At 40.1% G+C, this 23,053-nt stretch overlaps 1 protein-coding gene across 1 annotated transcript in view; it reads right to left on the reverse strand.

Moving 5' to 3' along the window:
* Positions 1 to 23,053, reverse strand: part of USP26 (ubiquitin specific peptidase 26) — a 51,755-nt gene continuing 28,702 nt past the window's right edge. The window contains exon 4 of the mRNA XM_049644305.1: positions 1 to 3,423. Within this exon, the coding sequence (XP_049500262.1) occupies positions 439 to 3,195 (2,757 nt within the window). The 5' untranslated portion in view covers positions 3,196 to 3,423 and the 3' untranslated portion in view covers positions 1 to 438. The remainder of the gene's footprint in view (positions 3,424 to 23,053) is intronic.

Raw genomic sequence — 23,053 nt, forward strand, 5'->3', positions numbered from 1 at the left:
TAGTTCTCTAAATTTCTCAAGCATCTGATGGAATCTCCATCAAATTGCTGTTCCCTACCCCCAACAACCCTGACACCCCCCATCAGACTTGCTGAATTAGCATTTATGTGGTGGGACCCAAGAATTTGCATTTCTCAAAAGTTTCTCCATGATCCTGATGCTGCTGATTTAAAGACTGCACTTAAAATCCACTGCACCAGAATATGGAGAACACAATTCTAGTCTAATAGAAAGGAATACTTATCAGCTGAACTGTGGGACTGACCTATCTGTATTAGGGTTAGAATAGAGATTTTCCCCAAGTGTTTCTGCTTAAATTCTGACCCTGGATGCCATCTGCCTCTTCATCTTTGGCTAGAGTGGAGTTTTCCTTCCATAGAGGAAGTGGTAACCAATGAGATAGTCAAGCAGATGTGTGCAACCAGGAGCCTGTTCCACTTACTTCTCCTGAGGGGTCTTCCCTGCCTTTGTGTTACGAGACTGGAAGTTCTCTTCCCTTTTCAACAGCTCTTCAAAAATATCATTGTGCATGTAAAAGAAGATGTACCCGGTGCAAAGCCTAGCCTCCTGCATGAGATCTTCTTCGATACTCAATACCTGTAGATCATTGTAAGTGAACCACACTTGCCTCTCAAAGTCATAGGCATCGCTGATATAATGGCCTGAATTTGGGGTCTTCCCAAGATGGCTGACAACACCAATGAGCCGATAGGAATCGAGATCACTCATCTTACCGCTTCTTTTTGGTTTTGTGGCTTCAGTTTCTGACTTCTCCTTATTTAAACATTCTTTTTTTCCAGGGTTTTTATTGGAACCCAGTGCCCCTAGGGAATTTGCTTTGGCCTCCTGGAGACGTAATTCTGCAGGTTTTCTGAGGTTCTTTGCATACCAGTGGGTACGTGTCTTCAAGAGGGTTCCAAGCAGTGCCTGCTGCAGGGCTTGTTCATAGATTTTCATCCATTCATCCTGCTGGGTCTGTTTAGTCAGTTTTTGGAATTCTTTTGGAATTCCGTTTTTTTCACGTTTGTAAGTATCTTCAATAGTCTCAGTGCCACTCTTGAAATCTACAAGCGTATTAGTTGTCTCATATTTCTTTTGTTTTAGATTTTCAAACATTTCTTGAAGATAAACTTCGGCAAGACACCTGTCTGGACCACTGGTGGGTTTACCTTCATCTTTCTGGATCTGAGAAAGGGACGTTGCTTCAAGATCCATCATCAAGCCAGCAGCTAATAGCTCTTTTTCAGTGACTGCTCCATTTCCTAAGTTTACTAATTCAGACTCAGTTACATTCAGTTTAGGACATTTTCCCAGGTCTTCTTTCTGTTCTCCATTTGATCCTTCACAGAGAATCTGGCATTTTTGTGGTTCAGACTCTTTGTCTGGTCCAATGTGTGGAATCAGAGAATCATTGGATGCCGAGGTTGGCTTTGTTGAAGGTGTTGATAGAAAGAAGTTTCCAAATTTTATGCTGTGAAAGACTTTTAGGATTTGGAAATCCCTAGTAAGCACATTCTTGCTCACAGGAGGAGGTGGCTTGGTAGTTTCATTGCAATGAGATGATATATCTAAATGTGTGGAAATAACGACTTCCTGGTCATCCTTCCTTAGCGACCAAAACTCGTCAAAGGTATAACGTTTCAGATGAACAATAAGAACCCTGGGTAGCCTACTAAATTTGTGCACTGCAACAGAACTCTTATGCTTACATTTCCCACATTTATACTCAAGCTCTTCCGCTCCGAAGAAGAGATCAAAAGCAGACTGAATAGACAAAGGAAGTGATTTCGTTCCTTGTGGAAGGTTGATGGAGAGATAATTATTCACTTCGGTCTTGAGAACAACATGACCACAGGCTTGACAAGTAATAGAGCGCAGCAACTCAAACTCAAAATTACTGATGACGGGACAAATGAGCACTTCAGTGGCAGCACTTCCAGGAAAGATCTGTTGAGCTGGATTCTCCTCTTCAGATTCAATTTTAGCCTTCCATATGGTGTTTAATTTCCCCATGCTCTCTTTCATCTGATCTAAACAGTGACCTAAAAACTCATGAGCATCATTTTGTACGTTGTCAGAGAAAATCTCTGCAACTGATGATATGGTTTTTTTAAGGTTCACAAGTAACCTCTCCTTGATTTTTATGTTATAAATATCTTTCAAAACAAACAGCTGTGCTAAACATATGCTAAGAGCATCAAGGGGAATTTTACCCCATGGGGAATCCTTACTGAATAAATCATCAGCAAATGACGGAATCGAAAATAAGGACTGTAAAATTGCGTTCATGTAACAGGTGTTTCCCAAATTGGGGAGGCCTTGCAAGAGTTTCTCTGGGTACAAGTCAAGGGTCATCTTGAATCTGTCCCACTCTGGCTTATCTGCACTATACTTTGCTTCCAACAGAAATGCCAAATATATTTTCTCACAAAGCACCTGAAGAACACTAACACCCTGAAGGTAAGGGTTTCCAGTAGAATCGGTCTTGAAAAAGTGTTCAAATGCTAATTTCTTATTTTTTAACCTCAATTTTTTCTTCCTATTGTGGCTTACATACCTCAAGGAATTTGTCTTGGATTTCTTATCTCTTACAGAGCTATTCTTTTGCAGGAATTTCCCACCCATCCCTGAACCAGATGATAACATTCTTTTTTTCTTCTCCTGTCCATTTTCTGGTAAATCATTGCAAGTAAGTGTTGATGACTTTGATGCACACAAAGGCTTCTGCTGAAGGTCAGCTGTTCCATGTCCTTCTCCTGTCTCTGAAGATCCACTACTTGACTTATTACATATTTCGTGAGATGAACTTTTGTTGATTTCCTTCTGTGTTGTTGTGCTGGCAAAGATCCCTCCATCCTTAACAGGTTTCATGGATGGTTGATTATTTTGATGGAATCCATCCAAGAACATCTTCAACTCTTCAGCATCTGCAGAAGATAATCCTTCAATAAACAAGAAGCTATTATTTTGGAAAGTTAAATGCAGGTGATTTTGTTTTCCTCCATAGGATCTAAGTACCACATTTTTAATATTATTAGTTAGTTGAAAAGTTGTATATTCTCCAGTGCTGAAATAGACCAGCAGTCTAATATTCTTCTTTCTTTCCACTTTTCCAATGTATGCTTCTTTGGGCTTAGACATCCCCATATTCCTGCTCCATATATGGACAAAACCATGTGCCATTAGAGTAGCCATACTTTACAAATAAAATACAGGTATCTTTAATTATTGACAATCTTGAAGTTCCAATTTGTTTTGCAAGCTCACTTCTGAAGACAACACCAAAGCAATGATTCTTTAGTTCTCTATAAGGATGGCCCTATTTCTAGTGTTGGTTTTATACTAGAGCCTCTTCAGGTTCTGGATGTCCAGCTATTTATTTACCATGAGGGAAGAATCTTGATTTCCACAGCAAGGCAGTTACTGGAAAAAAAATCAAGAAAAATCATTTAAGCTATCAGAGAAAATGCTTGGATAGAACTCAAATTCTACTCCCATACACTAAATCTTTACACTACAATACTAGATTCCATTCTGATTAATTTCCCCACTTAAACTGAAATCATTAAACACTTGGAAGACTTTCAGTAAATAGCTGAAGAGCATAATGAACAGTGTCTCAAGTGTATGCATATAATGTGCTAATCCTCCTGTCATAGAATGACCCCACAGGGCAACCATAATAAGTGAATAAGAGAGTGGAGGCACTAGGCGGCCTTCAAACCAATAATAGATGAATAGCTCTTAATGTCCAGAAATCTAGAGGACTTCATACACAGGCCACTAAATGTAAGTCAATCTACCTCTTTCCAAATCCAGTTATGCTCCTTTCTTTCACATGGCATAATGTGAAGTCCACACATTATATCCCATGTGGGAGGGTCTAACCTATCACTGCTTAAAGCAAATATGTCCAGCCCCAACAAGCCAAGATGACCTGGTATACTCTAAGCAATCCTGATTCTTCTGGTAAGTGTGGGGTAATTGAAAATTCAAAGCCATGCTGAACAAGAACATAAAAAATTCATTACAATTTTGAAAGGTGGTTAAAACAATGACTGAGACCAAGTTCAAGACTGTGTTTACTATGCTTTACTATTGAACAAACAAATGTAGGTAGTATAAACAATTTACAAGAAACAGGATATGATGAATGGAAAGTTTCCCATTGGCTCCCCATTGGCTCCAGTGTTGGTTTCACTGTTATTTTGGAGGTATGCCTCAAGTTTCAAGGTTGGTATAATCCATACAGAGTGAAGAATGCTCCAGGCTAAAAAAGTTAAGAAACCAATAGTCTGGTGCCCTTTTGGCCATTATACCAAGGGTAAAACCAAGTCAGCATTAAGGGTCTGTTATTAACACACATAAATTTCTTACTAAGTCCCAATTAACATTTTTTACTTCTATTTCTTAATGCGTCATCATATGGCCTAGAGAAAAAGTGGTAATGCTCAACATGGGTGAATTATGCACTAAACGACACCATCTTCTGGGTCATTAGTCCTGTTTTCCTCATACCTGCAATTATGTTCATATTCCCTGCCTAAAGTGGAATCACCAGTAGATTCTCTAGGTCAGCTGCGCTGAGGAGAACTGTCATGAGACCTTGCAGTATAACTGGGTCGCCAATACAGGCAATGGAAAAATCACATGCAACAACTTCTAGTAGGCTTTCAGTCTTATATGCTCTTTTCCACAAAATACTATCTGAACACCTTTAGGACTTATCTAGCCATCCATGGACAAATACAAGGCATTTTCATCCAGGGTTAAATATAGGACCTGGACAAGTGATTGTGAGATCTGTTCCAGACTACATGGAAATTAAGACTGTAAAGTAACCATTTTTATAATCACAGTCTAACACTGTCCTTCTGATTGGCTAGAATTGCTTCCACACTCTCCTCCAATTAATCACCTCTTGCAACTGACATGAAATGCCTGCCATGCATTTCACACAAGCTAAATTGGTTTAATTTTTGAAATAATCCCATTTCTCTACTCCCCAGGTGCCTTGCCTACTACTAAACCACAAATGAGATAGGTATTTCAACAAATTAAGTGTACCAAGTTTACCTGACTCAGGTCATTTTTGGCTTGAGAACTTCACAGCCATCCATTTTGAACTTCAGTCCAAGAACTCCCCAAACAAGTTCTGAGGTTTTGCAAACACATCACTCATGAAAGCATCTTAGCTCCTTTTAATTAGTTTCACAAAGTTATAAATCTATAACCCCAATTCTTTACATATTAACACTTCTAAGCACATACTGTCTGCTTTGCAACAAGCCAAATATCCCTGGAGATTCTGCTCAGTACTCTGTAGGGTCCCTAACATCACCCTAGCAGAAGGTAAGTAAAAGGCGGCAGTCGGACAGCAAATCACTGATGTAAGGAAAGAGACGTTCCCATTGGGTTGTGAGGAACAACACCAGGACGGTGCACAAAGATCTCCACAACCTCCATGGAAGAAGCTACAGTAGAACCGAAAACTTAACCTACCACCAAGTGCTCTAAAATAAGACAGGAAAATGTCAATTAAAAAAGCCCCACTATGGATAATTCTGCTGGTCATCCTGTATCAACTACAAACGGTCAAAAAATACAGCCAAATGTCCCAGCTTTCCAAAAATGTCTCGAACATCCTATGTAAACATTCACTAAGCTTATGAGCTTGTGTTCAAGGCAAGGACAAATTCTTGAGTACTAAGTGAAGAAACCATTCCCCCAAACCCTAAATGTTCTAAGATGGCATTAAAATGGACTTAAGATATAGTGCCGCTAACAACCAAGACATCATCTGTTGGTAATGAACACTGCTCTCTAAAACTGAATGGATCCTCCTAATCAGTATATGCCCACTGGTATTGACCACAGCATAAGATATGCTAAAAAAAATACAAGGTTTAGTGATTCTCCTGACAAATATTTTCCATTAGGCCAAGTCGAGACCTTAGGTTATGAGGTATCAGAGATCAGTGTGCTTTTCCTCCCACCCCCACCTGCTTCTTCCATGCTTAGCCCTCCACAATACACACTAGTGACTCCAAAGAAGTTCTATTAGTAACTAGCATTCGACTAACACCACAATCAACACTCTACAGTATTGGGCTCACTGACAAAAGTTAAGTCTAAAAATTTCCTGCCCATTGTATGTAGGCTAGAGAGGTTCCTACAGCTAGCTTTGACCACGGGGTCCACATAATGTGAGCTAGGTCCCTGTAACTCGAAACCAGTGAGGAAGGATCAGATGTACTTAATCACTCAAAATTAAAAATTTCTGAATTAACTCTATAGGAAACCAATCCAAATTAATGAATAGGTTAGGTTAGCACTTAGCACTACAGATATTTGCATCAGAAAGCATGTGTCCAAAATTAATGGGAAGCTATGTTTTCTCCTACATAGTTAAATACTCTTCCTGAATCTTATCGATGTTATTTACTTGCTCAGTATACACTGTTGTTATGGATAATACTAAAGGAAACTTTTGCTTGGTCCCTATCCAAATTATCAAAAACTCAAAATTGGTGGAGCATAAGTTAATGAGATTCTTGTTTTATCAATTCTTTATCTATCAACCTCTGTTCAGTGGAGATTGCACCTATCCATACACAAAAGTGCATACGCATCCAAGTGAGAGAATGATCGTATTTATCACAGTGGAAATGGGACCATAAAAACATTCAAGCACAGCAGCAGACTCAAGTTGTCTGGATTATTTATAGTTCACTATCCTACTGTAGATGCTAAGTAAGAGTTTAAACTATCTCCTCTCCACAAAAAGAAAGAAAGAAAGAAAGAAAGAAAGAAAGAAAGAAAGAAAGAAAGAAAGAGAAAGAAAGACAAAGTTTTCATTGTTCCTAGTTCAACCACTTGAGAGAACCTACAATCCCAGAACGACTTCCAGGCTGCATTCAAAAGTTTTGCAATCCCAGCTGATCTGTATTTATCAAAAACTGTTGTCTGTTCTAAGGGTAGCTGAGATAATATAAAACCCTGATGGCATTTCAACCCTCTAACTTCAAGAGCACAGTTAAGAGACATGTATTTCCAAACTGGTGTGTCCCTGCATCATTCCTTCTTCCTAGTTCAACGTGCTTATGTTTCATTCCAGGAGACTAAAGGAGACTTCATTGAGCCCCCTGAGCATGGAAAGTAAAGATCAGGAGCCATCTTGCTGACATGCAGCTAAAGAGTCTAACCACCACTCATTTTCCTGGCTAGCACATCTTAAGTTTCAATCCTTTTCTTGATTCTGCCTTGTCAGTCAAAGGCTTTTAGGGCTTCTTTGATTGCTTATTTTTAGAAGATTTTCACTAAAATGTATCCATTTTCTAAGACTCTACTGAAGAGCACTATGTGACTATTCTATGTGGACTAAACTAGGCTTCAGCAGTATTGATACTCCAACACCATTCAAAAGTTATGAAGCCGAAGTGTTTTTCTCTTGTTTTATCCACAAACTCAGTCCATTCAACTTGTTTGGTCACCTACTAGCACAACACACCAGACTAGCTGATCTCAAAGCACAGATAGAAAATTCATAAAGCTGCTCTGTTCTGGTCAGATTTGGAGGCATGACCTATGGTGTCAAGAAGTTGACCATAAGGTTAAAAAACTCCTGGTACAAACGTGTGCTTCCTTGTTAATTCACTAATTCACTTTACATTGATCTTCTTGCTCACTGAGTATTTGCTGAGCATCTGCTCTACACTGCAGATTGTGATTTACTGAGTGTGTTCCCAGTGCTGTGTATTGTGGCCAGTGCTCTCAGGGACACAAAGGATGTGAGTATTCACTGTACCTAAGCAATATGGACTGTAAATGTCATCATTGTGTAAACATCACAGTTGAAAAGGGCCTTGCTTCCAATGGGGAAAAGGACCTGGGAAAATATCCTTCCACTGCCATTTTCTAGAGCTTGACACAAAGTCAGGGTGGGAGCATTGTTTAGTAAAAGAGAGGATCTTCTGGAGTGAGATTTCCCAAGCCCCGCCTCAAAGAAATTGGCCCTTGGGAAAAATGCCTGCAAGTCCAAGGAACCCAGAAGCCCAGTTAATAATTTTGTATTAAGAAAACTTTATGAGGACTTGTGAGGCTTTTGGAGTATTTATTCTCTATATCATGTATTTGTATTTACTACCATTCATACTTTCATTATTTCAAGAGCAAGAAAAACTTGAAAGCCAATGAGAACGCACCCTTCAAATATGAATACGCATTTCTCATTCCCAAAGCATTCATTACAAACGGAGAAAATTTGGAGGTATTACAACCTGGAGGCAGAAGAATAAACCCTAGAAGGCCCTTTGGGCTCATGACTGCAAGAAAGTTACATCTCTATTGTCAGATCTTTTCCACTGACATCTTATTATATACTTGTGATCATCTATATAAACTCAAGTATGTGTTTATTTCACTGAATAGGTGGAGGTCAAGGTGCAGACGGTGGTTTGGCACAGGTGGTAAGTTTTAAATAGCACTGCATTTCACAACTTTTTACATCTGAAAACATGTGGAGTGAAAGAACAAAGCCATACCTAGCACATGGTGAGAAATCCTGCTCAGTTACCCTAGCAAGCCTCACTGGAAAGAAATGAAGGACCCATGAGGTAGTGTGCTAGTCTCTGTGTGCAGTAAATAGAAAAGACAGAGCCAGATAATTACCATGGAGGTTTCCAATAATTTCTGGGTATCTCTGATAATCCCAAGCAAGAGCTCTAAAAAGCCAAACAACTTCAACTCACATTTATTTTAAACTCAACATAGCTTAGTGACCTTGGATAAGCCAATTCCACTATCAGGGCCCATTCAACTAACTGGAAAGTGATCATCTAAGATTCCTTTGAGGACTCCATTCTATGAGACTATGATTCTAAGTAGGATATACTTAATCATCACATTGGATTTCCCAAGAATGATGTGCATCAAATCTGGGCTTGGAAACTACGGTCACCATACAAAAAATACTGTATGGGGAGTAGGTGAATATGTTGGTTTTGGCAAATGGGAAGAGGGGATTCTCAAAACCCAACTGGCATTCATCCATCCATTCAATCCTTAAATATGTATGGCATACTAGCAAGCACTATGTTAAGCTCTAGGTATGGAAGAATGAAAAGGAGGAAAATACCCATGGTCTCATAAAAGACTTCCTCTAGCAGGAAGACAGAAAATGTGCACACCAGAAATACATACTCTAGCAGATGGTTGTAACTGGTAAAGAAAACATAAAGTTAGGGGGACCAGGGTGTGCCAGTGGTGATAGGGATGTGCTTACTGCCTTCTATAGAGTGGCCTGGGAAGGCCTGACTAAAGACGATGACATTATGTAGCAGGGTCTTGAAGGAATTGAGCGGGCAGACAGATAGATGCAGGATGCTCCAGGCAGGAGGAAGAGTAAGTTAAAAGGCCCTCACGTGGGAGTGTCCTTGGCATGTTAGAAACAGAGAGCAGACCAGTGTGGTTGGAGAACAGTTAAGAGATTTGAAGAGAAAGAAGGTGTGCAAGTTTTGTAAAAGAGCAGGAGAGCGAATGGACCAGAACCCTTGCAAAAGCAGCACAAAGGGCCAACTTACGGCTAGTGGTCACAAATTTACACTGAGACCGATCAGCAGATTTGTGGTTTCCTCCGGCTATATTTAGCAGCCCAGCTGCCATGGTGCAGATGCGTAATAGGCAGAACCTTATATTTAACTTTCCTTGCGATTCTGCCATTCATAAATAACCACGTAAAAGAAGTAAGGGAGCCAAAGGTGTAGAGAAGGGAGTAATTACAAATATGGCCCAGAGAGCGTAAATAGAGACAGAAAACAGAAAAATAGAAAGGCCTAATATCATGAAATATTGCAGGGTGGGGCAAATGCATTAGGGGGCCAGGAGTTCAGCTCTCATTTCAGTAGCTGTAATCCTGCCCCCTGCTTCTAAGCAGCTGTCAACTGCTTGTAGACTTCCTTCTTCTATTCTCCTCCTGCCTTCCTTTCTGTTCTGTTTATTCCCAACCTGGCCCCAAAGTGGGAAGTAACTAATGGGTAAGTGGGGGGAGTTGCGTGTTAGGGGTATGTGGACAGGGTTAGAGGCATGCACAATCAGACTGGGGGGGGGTAGGGGGAAGGGCACCCATCCCCTCTCTTTTTCACCCTCCCAAGTCTGGGTTAAAGGTCAACACATCAAGAGCGTGTTGCCTCTAGAGAGTTAGCAATTAAATCCTGTCATTATGTTTGGTCCCAGCTTCAGTGCGCATGGCTTTTCAAAATGATTGGATCAGGGCAGACTCTGCTTCTTTCTCTCGTTTAAAGGTGCATTTCTGCACTCAGCAAATGTCCGAGTCATTGTAAAGCAGAGAAATGCCATTATTTTGCCTCTTGACATATACTGCACATAAATCTCTCCATAGGAGGCCCTGACCAAAATGGGAAGAATTCTCCAGACTAGCCAATTGTTCCCATGAACTATTTAGGTTTGAACCTTTTCTGAGAGACAGCTCTGGCAGAGCATATTTTTTTTGTTTGTTTTCCATTCTTTTAGAATGATTATGTCAGTGTTATTAATAAGACATAGTTGATTAGGAAAACAGAATGCAGATTATTTTCCATAAGTTAAATATGATTTTATCAAGAAAGTGTGGTCTCTCATGAGAAAGTGCATGCTTGTTACATTGAAATTATGATAAATGAGGCTTTCTGGAAATTAATTCCTTTTCTCCTACTGCAACCCTCCTAATATTTTGTATCCGATTTTCTGCGAAGTACTGCATTCACTTGATTATTCACTTATTAGCCAAAATATTTGTTGATACCTAGTCAACTATGGCCAAGATCCAAAGATGAAGCAATAAAATATCCTTGACTTCAGATCCATTGGGAGACAAATATATAAAAAATGGCAGCACAAGGGGAAGCGTATTAAGTAAGATAAGAAGAGTCAGTGTTACCGAAGGGTCCTTGTGTTTTCTGCCACCTCAGAGGCTTGTAGCATTTTCTCTCTGCCTGGAATTCCCTCATAATTGTCTTGCCTTTTTGTCTCAGTTCTACCCTTCCTTTTAAGACCCTGTCTGAGTCTCACTTCGTTCAGAAGATTTCCAGGCCTGATTTTTTCCTACCTCAGAATTCACAAAGCATTCACTCTTTGTAAGACTCATCACTTAGCCTGTGCTACCTTGTGCTGCTGCTTCTGTGACCTGATCACAAAGTTAACAGGCAGCAGGGAACAGTGAGTTTGTTCTCAATCTGTGTGGAGTGAAACTTTCCTTTGCCAAGGGGACTCATAAAGTTGGACAAGTAGGAGTCCTTTAAGGATTGGGCCCCCAAAATTCTAACTTTCCTCAAGACAACAGTGTCCAAAGTTTTAAACTAAGGACTGACTGTGCAAGAAGGGGTGAAATGAAATTAGATGGAACTGTTACCTGAACAGCAAGTTGACCTGGACATGAAGAGCAGGTTAAGGCAGACAGGATACTGCACAGGTAAAGACTACTATCTATCTATCTATCTATCTACACGTTTAAAATACATACACACAGGGGCACCTGTTGGCTCAGTTGGTGGAGTACGTGACTCTCGATCTCAGGGTCGTGAATCTGAGTCCCACATTGGACACAGAGATTACTTTTTAAAAAAGGGGAAAAAAAGAATAAAAAAATAAAATGCATACACACCTTAAGGAGTGCACTTGTTGTGATGAGCACCAGGTGATGTATGGAAGTGGTGAATCACTATATCGTACAGCTGAAACTCATATTACACTGTATGTTAACTAACTGGAATTTAAATAAAAATTTAAGATAAAAATAAAATGCACACACACATTTTAATGAAGCAATTCTATTAAAGTTTTGTCCTATAGATATAACTGCAAAACTGTGGAAACCTTTTTAACAATCAGGACCTTTTACTTATATAATTTTTAAAACAATCTATAAGGGGCACCTGGGTGACTCAGTCGGTAAGCATCCAACTTGGGCTCAGGTCATGATCTCGCATTTCACAGGCTCAAGCCCCACATAGGGCTCTGTGCTGACAGCTCAGAGCCTGGAGCCTGCTTCGGATTCTGGGTCTCCCTCGCTCTCTGCCCCTACCCCACTCGCTTGCTCTCTCTGTCTCTCAAAAATAAACATTAAAAAAAGTTTTAAAAACAATCTATAAAATGAAACCTTTTCTTCTTGTCTTGCTATATTGGCAAAGGTGCAAAATCAGTACCAAGAACCACATTATACAAGAATTGCTATGCATGTGAAGAATTTCAATAATCATCAAAGTTAATTTGAACTAAGGAAATGCATTAATAGGGAGCACTGTGGCATTTCCCCCTACCCTTGCATCCGAGTCAAGTTTGTGGTGGGGCCTAAGATTGGGGAGTTGTTTCCAACAGAGACATGTGATTGCATCTCACACCCTTGGCTGCATTCTTACTGAGAAACCAAAATGTTAAAGTCCAGGCTCACATATGAGGGTGTGAGACACCTGGGAAAACTTGGCATGTTTCCCCTGGAGGTGGTGGGGGCCAAAGAAACCGGTGCCTGACTCAAACTGAAAGCACATGACACAGGATGAAGTGGCCCCCATGACAGGGCAAGAGGAGGCAACAGTGGAATCAAGTTCCACTCCCTCTATTTGGAGAGGAAATGGTACAAGATTTGATGTACTAAGTGGAATACAACAACACTACAACCTCATGAGGAAAATTATCCCAAAGGAAGTGTTTGTCAGAAAAATGTGACCCTGCAAGAAAGAGGCTACTGGATACACTGTAGGAGGGTAGGAAATAAGGGAGAATCACAAAAAGATTAGCTCTATCCCCTGGTACTTTCCTGTATAGCAATGTTACCATCCCCCCAAAAGCTTTGAGGAGATACTTTTAAAACTAACGAAGAGGCTTCTGCTGCTGTGGCTTCATCAGAGGTGTTTCTGGCCTCACACGACACAAGGGGGAGCTACAGCATTTTCCATTCCAAGGTAAGGAGGACAGTGATTCTAAGCATCTTCAGCTCACTTAAGGATACATGTGACACAATAAAGCCTAGAAAGAGCTGTGAGGGAATTTGACACAGCCACTTCTGCAGGAAAAATGAACTTGAAAATGCATTAAATGCCATAAGTGCTGGAATGAAAATCCCTCACAATGCCTTCAAAACACAATCTGTCTTATCTGAAAGATTAGTTCCCTCAACAGGAGAAATACAAAGTGGACTGAATTCGTTCCTTATTTTTTTTAACTTATTCTGATATATCCTTAAGAGTGGATTCCCAAAACCCAAGTCATACCTGTAACCCCTAAAAAAGTGATTCTCCTTCATCCCCCTACTTAAGTTCTTCCTCATTCTGTATACCAGAATTGTTTCCTCCTTGTTGCCTTAAAAAAAAAGTGTGTGTGTGTGTGTGTGTGTGTGTGTGTGAAAGAAAGAGAGAGAGAGAGAGAGAAGAGAGGGAAAGAAAGAGAGAAACTGATAGAGAGCTGTCCAAAATAAAAAAAAAAAGTAGTGCTTCCAGTCATCTGGAGCCACACAGCTCCAGCTTCTGGGGCCCCTACCCCACTGTCTGACAAAAACAGACTCTGCAATCAGCTTGGTCATCTTGGAAGGAAAAGGAGCTCACAGTGCACAAATAAGAAAATGAGCAGCTGCTCTGGACTTGCACCCTCGAACAGTCTCTAAGAATTCAACAAACCACATCACCCTTCCCTCATTTCCCTACTGATGTGGTGCTAATGGAGGCCATCCTCAAAGTAAAGAAAGCAGAGAGCTAAGCAGCTTTGCTCCATGTTCTGAGCTATATTTATAAAAAAAGCATAGACAAGGAATCATGCCACCTAGCTTCAGAGAGCCCAGGACCTTCAAAAATAGGGTGCCGAACCTCATCCAATGACTATGCTTCCATTTTCTCCCCAACAGAACTATGGCAAAATGGGAAAGTCTTTACTTCCACTGGATGAACTGTTTTTTTTTTTTCAGTTTTTATTTTAATTCCAGTTTAACATACAGTGTTTTATTAGTTTCGGGTGGGTGATATAGTGATTTAACACTTCCGTACATCAGCTGGTGCTCATCAAGTGCACTCCCTGCTTCCCCATCACCTATTGAACCCATCCCCCTGACCCCTTCCCCTCTGGTAACCATCAGTTTGTTCTCTACAGTTAAGAGTCTGTTTCTTGGTTTGTCTCTCTTTTTCTCTTTGCTCATTTGTTTTGTCTCTTAAATTCCACATATGAGTGAAATCATAGGGTATTTGTCGTTCTCTGGCTGACTTATTTTGCTTAGCATTAGACTCTGTAGCTCTATCCACATCACTGCAAAGGACAAGATTTCATTCTTTTTTATAGCTGAATAGTATTCCGTTATATATACATGTATCACCTCTTCTTTATCCATTCATCTATTGATTACTGATAGACACTTGGGTTACTTCCATAATTTGGCTATTGTAAATAATGTAAATAATTCTGCTATAAACTTAGGGGTGCGTGTATCCCTTTGAATTAGTGTTCTTGTATTCTTTAGGTAAGTACCCAATAGTGCAATTGCTGAATCATAGGGGAGTTCTGTTTTTAACTTTTTGAGGAACCTCCATACTGTATTCCAGTGGCTGCACCAGTTTGCATTCCCACCAACAATGCAGGAGTGTCCCTTTTTCTCCTCATCCTCGCCAACACCTATACATGCTCTGAATGAACTCTTACAGAAGAAAAGAAGCCATGAGTAGCCAAGCAGCAGTAGCCTTTAGCGTGAAAGACCTCTCTGAACTTATAACCGATGATCAGCGCTTAGCTCAAATGTTACTGCCCTCCATGAATTTGTCCAACATTCTCTCAACCTAATAGTATCCTTCTTCCCTCAATTCTTGCTTCTTATCTCTGTGAACTTTAAAATATATAAGCACCTGGAGTGTCGCAGGAGACGTGTATTCCTCCAGTATGTAGGCATTGAGAACCAAAATCGTGTACCCCACACAGATTACTGTCTACATTAACAAGGGTCTACTATTCCACTATTTTCATCAATAAGACTGTACTATTTTAAAAGAATCGTGTGCAGGAAGATATAAGTTGCAAATAGCTTCACTGTTCATTCCAGCAACTCTTCAATAGAAAACATCAACTCACAGTTTATGCCCTAAGACTTTCTGAACCTCTTGCATCCAAATCCGTTTTGCCATGCCCACCTATACCCAACCCTCCTCAAGTCCCCCACTCCCATCAGGACAGACTTCCAAGTCTCAATATCCAAGCCTTTCCCTTCTTCTAAAATATAATTAAACTCGGTGAACATGAAATTCTCCATTACAGTGGTGAGCAATAAACTCAGCTGGTTTTTTCTTGACAAGTTGTTCTGGTGATATCTGGGGGCAGGTATTCAACATGCCCATTTGACAAATGTTAAGTCAAGCAATTAATTCACGGGGTGAAACAATGGGTTGGATTTGGCAGGCATAGGGCAATTGTTAAAAGAGCTCTTATTTTGGGGCTGACTTAGAAGTCACTGAAAGGGGTCTGAATCTGATTGGTGTTTATGTCCCTATTTTACTAATTGTACTTTTATAGAGTTTTACTTTTCCATGCATTTGACTAGATACATGAGAGCACACGTAACAGAGTCTACCTACCCTAGTACAGTGGCTAATACCTCAGTGGAGCAGTTGCTTTCTTTTCTTTAGAGTATACTTATTTCAGCTCAATGAGGAAAACACCTCTGGAATTTGGGGAACCACCTAGGCTTATTTCTCTGAGGAGATGCTGCATAACTGTGCGTGCAGGTGTTTGCTAGACGTGTCATTCACCACACAAGGTACCGAGACCGAACGAAGGAAAGAAAAATAAATTTGTGACAGCAGACCAATCAATAATACATTGATTTGCTCAGTGCTTCCTTACAAAGGTCAGCATTCATGAGACTTTCCTCTAGAACTTGAAATTTTTTCATTGAAAGAAACCATGAGTTGCATTGGGCGTTTTCTACTACAGTTGTTTTCAGCAATTTCCAGTGTATTTTTTCAATCTGTGCTGAGAGGTAGCATCTTTAACAATTTCCAAACACTGAGGGGAAGGGATATTTCCCACACAGAATCAGAAAATTTGTCCCACAAAAAAAGTGTCCAAGCTCATTTCCAAATGAGGAAAATAAACCTATATAGATAAATAACCTGCTCAAGAACACAAATTCCCTAATGTTCTTAAAATATCAGTAATATATGCTGTTGAAACACACATCCTCCTTACTAAGACCTAAACCCAGATTCACCACTGATCACCTGTGTGGTATTTTTCCAAGACACAAGAGATTTCCACTTATGTCTTCTGGGTATGTAAAAACAAAGCACGTATCTAGGAGAACCACTATCTTCTCAACCTAGAGATGCTTATGATGGTTACTTACTTCCTGGCTGAAGGTGTGAAAAACATGCACAGAGACTGAAGGGACCAGGGAAATGAGTTATGGGAAAAGCTGCATTTCTCCGGTATGAAAAAAAAAAAAAATGAGGCTAACACACTCAAGAACACCAGGTATTTCCTTGCTAACGCACTAGAGTGGGCTGCTGCCAAGTATCTGATTTTCAGCGTGTGGTTTTCTGATTACAAAAAGGGAGTTTGAAACGAAGGTCTGTTACCAGAGAGAGATGTGTACTCTTCTCAGATGCCAACTTTCAACTCTGGCTACAGCCACAAGGCGATTAATGATGGCTTATTGAGGCAGTACAGGCAAACCAACTTAATTTACATTAAGAAATCAAGAAAGCAATAAAGCAGATAATGTGCTCTTATATACTTATTATCAGTTGCATAGTTTTCATCTACTATTTCCGGAATATCCCAGTAAATGATGACCTCCCCCCACCAAAAAAAAAAATGAAATGTATGGCTACTCTTAATTACTTCTAATATTCCCTATTTTTCTAACTAATGGCTTTTCTTTTGTCCCCCTCTATCACCCAAGACTATTTACACATGCTTGAAACCAGGTGTTTCCATCTCTTTGTAGCTATTACATAGAATCTAGGTGATACCAACCTGTCTCCTCTTTGTTACTCTTACAACATCTTGGCTTCTGGACTTTTCTCCTCCAGCCCATCTCCAGGCTGAGGATCTAAAAAGCTTTGTAAAGGATATGCAACATTTTGCGCCTCTAGCTATTCTTCATTCACTCATTTAAGCCTCAGAAGCTCCTGATTTTACCGTATGGTTTCTTAAAGGGGCAATGCCTTGCAGCTACCACAGAAAGTAAAACAGAATGAAATCTTTTACAATTCTTACCTACTCTCAACTGACTTCTTTAAGGTCATTTAGACCCTTGCTATATTGTAATGTTAAGTGGCTAAATGCATTACAAAGGAAAACACCACAGGATATCCATGTTGGCATTTTCAGCTTCTCACTTACACTATAGCATAAAAGAACGACAAAATATAGATATAATTGTTTGAAAACAAGAAGCAATATTAAGAAAAAATACAAATGTATACAAAGCCAGGCTATCTACTTAAAAGAATAATAATCTGAACATTAGAAACCCAAGTACCTGGTCCCTACTTCACCTCTGACCAACTCTGAAAACCAGGAACTAACCCTGTTCCTTCACTGACTCTATTTCACCTAGCACAGCACTGTGCAAATAGAGCTTTCTGCGGAGATGGAAATGTACTGTATCTGTGCTGTCTACTATGGTAGCCACCAGCCACATGTAGCTATCAAATACCTGAATGTGGCTAATGAAACTGAGGTCTTGGATTTTTCACTGTATTTAATTTTAATAGCTAAAGTGGCTATAGCTATAATTAGCTACCATACTGGACACAGATCTATAAAATCAGGTCATTGTAAACATAGCTTAATACCTTGCCAGTTATGGGAATTCTGTGATATATTACTTCCACATGGCAAATGTTGTTAAGTTGGCTGACCCAACCCTCATCCACAACATTTCCCTTTCCAATCCCTCTCCCGGAGTGTCGAGGACATTTTACATAGCTGTCAACAGATAGCAGCAAGAGTCTACTGAGTCTGTGTACCTGATAAAAAAAGAGAATGGCTGGAAAGACCAGTTTTGCCACTCAACATTCACTCCTTCCCTTTTCACAAACTGAATACAAATATGACAGCTAGAATAAGGAAGACTTCCTATCTCATAGGACACCAGTATGAAGATAAACACTGCAATAAAGAAGCCTTACTAGTTCCAGTAAACAACAAGTATGAAGATGAAATATAACCAGAATTGAATAGTGAAAAGATCTCTTAAAAACATGGTTCCTTGAAGATGTCATTGAGCCACTGCAATAACTATCATATTTATTTTAAGTAACTGTAGTTGTTTTGTTACTTGCAGTTGAAAGCCCATGACTACTGGTTATGGAATACCATGAGGTTTAAGTCCAAAGGCTGGGAAAAGAAAAGTAATTTTATTTTTTTAATTTTTATTTGTATTTAGTTTTTTAAGTACGCTCTATGCCCTATGTGGGGCTCGAACTCACAACACTGAGATCAAGAGTCACATACCCTGAGTGAGCCAACCAGGTGCCCCCAAGAAAAGTAATTTTAGGAATTGGAAAGCTAACCAGTTCAGGATGGCAGAATAAAATGGACTACCCTAAAAGCATCGATTCTTAATGATCTGGAGCTGCTACACAAGGAGTGAATTTACCACCAACACGCTTGCTGTGATGGGACTCTGTAGTTGTGGTTGCATGCAATAAAACTTTTTGTTACATGAAAACATGACTGATAGTTTTTTGGGTTTTGGCTTTTTTATTTATTTTCAGAGAGAGAGAGCATGTGCGCACACAGGGGAGGGGCAGATAGAGAGGGAGAGAATCCCAAACAGGCTCCGTGCTGTCAGTGCAGAGTCCTATATGGGGTTTGATCCCACCAACTGAGAGATCATGACTTAAGCCCAAATCAAGAGCTGGACACTCAACCAACTGAGCCACCCAGGTGCTGATATTTAGTTTCAATCATTAATTCCATACTCAAGTTTCGAAGAAGCCTTAAGTAGAAATTTTGACAGCTCAAGATATACTTGTTACATAAAAAAATAATTAAAATAATTAAATTCCTACTTATTTAAGCCACTAAAGTCACTTCCAGTGAATGGTTTCCTAATAATCTGTTTTAGCATTTCACATTTGTGTCTGCATTTAGTATGAAATACATGGGATTCTGACCAGTGGTGGGGTGATAAAAAATATAGAGATGAAATCGTAGAAACAAATGATCGGCATCAACCAGGGTAAGGCAGTGGCGAAGCATAAAGCATGCTGCAAGAGCAGTTAATATCCCCTTTGGATGGATAGCTTGGTGCTACAAGTCATTAGGGTGTGGAATTTAGTGAGTCCAAATTATGGTCCCAGAGACGGAAGGTGAAAAAGTGTTTTATGATGGTAGAGAGCGAGTTCCAGCGAGACTGAAGTAGATAATTGGTTATACATTTAGGCAGCTCAAGAGGCACACCTAGCTGGGAATGCAGATGACATTCAGATCGCAAGTGGCATCTGATGCCCTATGTATGACCAACTGAACGTAGAGGGTTTAAGTTTTTATAGGGTTTCAGAACCACTCGAAGAGCTGACTTAAAAATGCAGAAAAGGGAGTGAATGTGTCTGTGACTAACAAAAGGTGAAAAAATATAAAATTTGATTTTTATTCTTGCTAAAGACTTCACAAAATGAATTTCACAACTGGGGAAAGAAGTCCCTCCACTCCACAGATGTCACTGGAAACATCAACTTGATTTTCTTTTGGTTATTTTCAGCTGGAAAGACAGTGTGTTTGTGATTCCAGCCAGGGGTTTGTTTCCACAAAGATTCCCAGGAAAAGGAGGGAGACTGGCATGCACATTTCAATGATGGTGTGAGTGCTGAGCAGACTAGGAAGAGAATGCCATGGACAACTGCTGACTCTGTCATTCATGGTAACCCATTGCCTCTCTCCACCAAGGTCCGTGAAGGTGATGTGCATAAGCCATGTGGGGACAATTGGATCCCTTGAGTCTAAGCTTTTGTTGTTGCACTGTAGACAAGGGGGAAGCACTGGTAACTGTCTCCTCTTGCCACATGGAGAAGGCCCTTCTGTGTCTGGAAACAGCCAAGACTCAGTGAACAAGAGAAGGCAACGCTGAGAGGTAGAATGAAAAAGAATACTAGATGTGAAACTAAGGACTACCACAGGATTTCTTGGGAACATGCCATAAGTTTCCTTTCTTGCTTAAAAGCTACTTTGAATTGCTTTTCTTTCTGACACGTTCAGAAAGTATCAGAAAGTATTTGGTTCAGAATGTATAGTCATTATACGAAGCCTAGGACAGGGGTATGTTAAAACAGGATATTTAACCACGAATATAATCTGAGCTCATGTCTTCTTTAAAATATGCATAGAAAAAATGTAGAAAGCTAGTATTTTCTACTGCTGATATAAAACAGATTCATATTTGAGACAAGCTAAAAGTAAGCAGGAATTAATCTTTTAATGTGCAAATTCAATGAGCCGGTCAATGCTATTTCCTAGATTTAAGTAAATCCCAACTCCTCATGCCAGTGGGTCACACAGCAGGAACCTCTCCGGTAAGTACACAGACTTAAGGACTTTTGGTGCTGTGAGACATAAAAGATCCTCAGCCTCACAGCCAAGATCAGAGAAGGACATTCAGGTCGTAGAGATTTTAAGTGTCTGAGTCCAGTCTAGAGTCCAAAGATCCTACCTAAGTACCTACCTAAGTACAGTGTCTTCCTTTCCAGTCTTTTCATTAAATGAAATGAGGGGGCGCACTCTGGGGATGAGAAGTAGCACAAAGGGTCAAAGCACAACGAGTCATGTTAGGTTGGAGGAGAGAGTTGGGGTAATAAGGATATTCATTATTTTGGTAACTAAACTCTCCTGGATAAACTCCAAGAACTTCTGCCTTATCTTGATTTCTATTTTCTAGTGCACGGAGTTAGAGTCTGTTCCAGGGGTTACACTTCCTACATGCAGGCAAGAGGTTAACAGCCTTCTAGAGATTCAAAAGAAGTGACTCATTCAGAGTACTCTAGACAGCATTTAATTCTTAAGCTATGGATGGAGGCGACCGGGTGGGAGTGTCATTGGTCACACAGCTCCAATTAATTTTTTTCACACCTCCCTCTTTCCACTCACTTTACATTTTCCCTCCTGAGTTTTAATGATGCAAACAGCACCGAGGCACCATCATCTTCCATACCTAAACTGAAATGGATTCACATAATAGTTTTACAGCACTAGGCATTCAAGTCACAATTGCTGTCTGGTTTGCCTAGCTCTGTCTTAATGGCCGACAGAAAATTCTCTCAGAGACCTTTATAGAAAAGCAGAGAACTTCTTAACATAATAATAGCATCTTAACAATTCACTGGAATGCATTATGGGCTTAGCTGGTTTTCAGATTCTGTTCCTTCCCAAGCTTCTGATGCACTTTTTTCTTCTCACTGCCCATAATGAACCTCATTCTCTTAATTTATCAGTCATTCAAAATCTGAGTGACTTGAAAATTGAAGACCATCCACTTAGATAAATTATTTGGTGTAATAATGCTTAATGACACAACCTAAATAGCCTTACCCTTGATAATCCTAGTCCACCACTCTCCCATCCAATCTAACCCACAGAATAACTGTTTCTTAGGTACTGTCATTGAACTGCAATGTTGACAATAAAATTACAGGTGTTATTTATCAGCTAAATCATCTGTTATAGTCCTAGCAGACAATCACAAGGATGGCTGCTGCTTATACACAGATGGCTGAGACTCCAGTTTCAAAGATCGTCCCGAAGTACAGTAGCTAGTTAGGGAGCTCCTTAAAAGAATGACAGAGACATGCTCATGAATACTTGAAATGAAAACAACAAAAAAAAGCCAAAAGTTTCAATGACTGATTGCACAGCCAAGTTTGCATGTGGTATAGGAAAAATATTGCTTTCACTGAGTTTTTAAGAGAAGTGATGTGTAGCAGTTGGCGAGGTTGGGGTAAAAGGATGTAATTAATTACACACAGCGCTAGTTTCTTGATTGAATGGGGGTACCCCAGATCTCAGAACATTGCCAGTGACAGATTGGAGCTACGCAGACACAGCAATGGCCCTTGTAGTGGAAGTCATTACATCAGGTGTCAGGCAATGTAAATCACAAGCAAAGAACACAACCCCCCCAACAAACCTAGATGAGAGTCGGCCAAGGAATTGAACTATTACATGAAATGACTTTATGCTATTAAAACACAAAGACACAAGCCAAATTGCCTTTTAAACAACTGTAAACAGCAAACTTCCACACAGAGAATTTCTTTATCTGTGCTTTACATGTAGGCAATACTCTGGCTATTGCCCCACTGATCCTCCATAGGGAGAAGGATAGAGGATGTCTTAGCCAGAGCTGCCATAACAAATACCATCAACTGGATATATTAAAAAGCCAAAATTTCTTTCCTCACAGTTCTAGAAGCAGAGCTTGGCTTCTAGAGAGAGCAATCTTCCTGGCTTGCAGATGGCTGCCTTCCCACCATGTTCTCATATGGCCTTTCCTTGGTACATGCACATGGAAAAAGCTCTCTGCCTCCCTCTTCTTAAAAGGCCATCAATTCTATCTGATTATTACCCTTATGACTTCATTTAAACTTAGTTACCTCCTAAAAAGCTCTATCTCCAAATGGTCATATTGGGGGAGACACAATTCAGTCCACACCAGAGATAACGCTCTTTGGGTCTGTAAGTATGATTGTTTTTTTTCCAAGGAGACCTGTTCTCTCCACATGGGAATAATCTACAGCATCTAATTAAGCAAAAGGGAGGTATAATCAGCATCCTGCAGATATCTATCAAAGACATTGTCCATTCGCAACAGTAATGCGTAAGTACTTAGCAGCATTTGGTAGCAATCTTTGAAAACATTGTACCTAGAATGAATCTTGGCAATAGCATTAGAGGGGCCATCAAAATGTGGACACATGAGCTCTCCTTCCCAAATATCTGAGCACTGCTATTTTCTACCTCTTCTCTGTCACAATCCCTTGCTGCCAATAGGGAAGGTGTGGTGACAGTTGATTTGGGCCTTTTCCCC

Source organism: Panthera uncia, chromosome X (genome assembly GCF_023721935.1).
Source record: "Panthera uncia isolate 11264 chromosome X, Puncia_PCG_1.0, whole genome shotgun sequence".
Classification (NCBI taxonomy): Eukaryota; Metazoa; Chordata; class Mammalia; order Carnivora; family Felidae; genus Panthera; species Panthera uncia.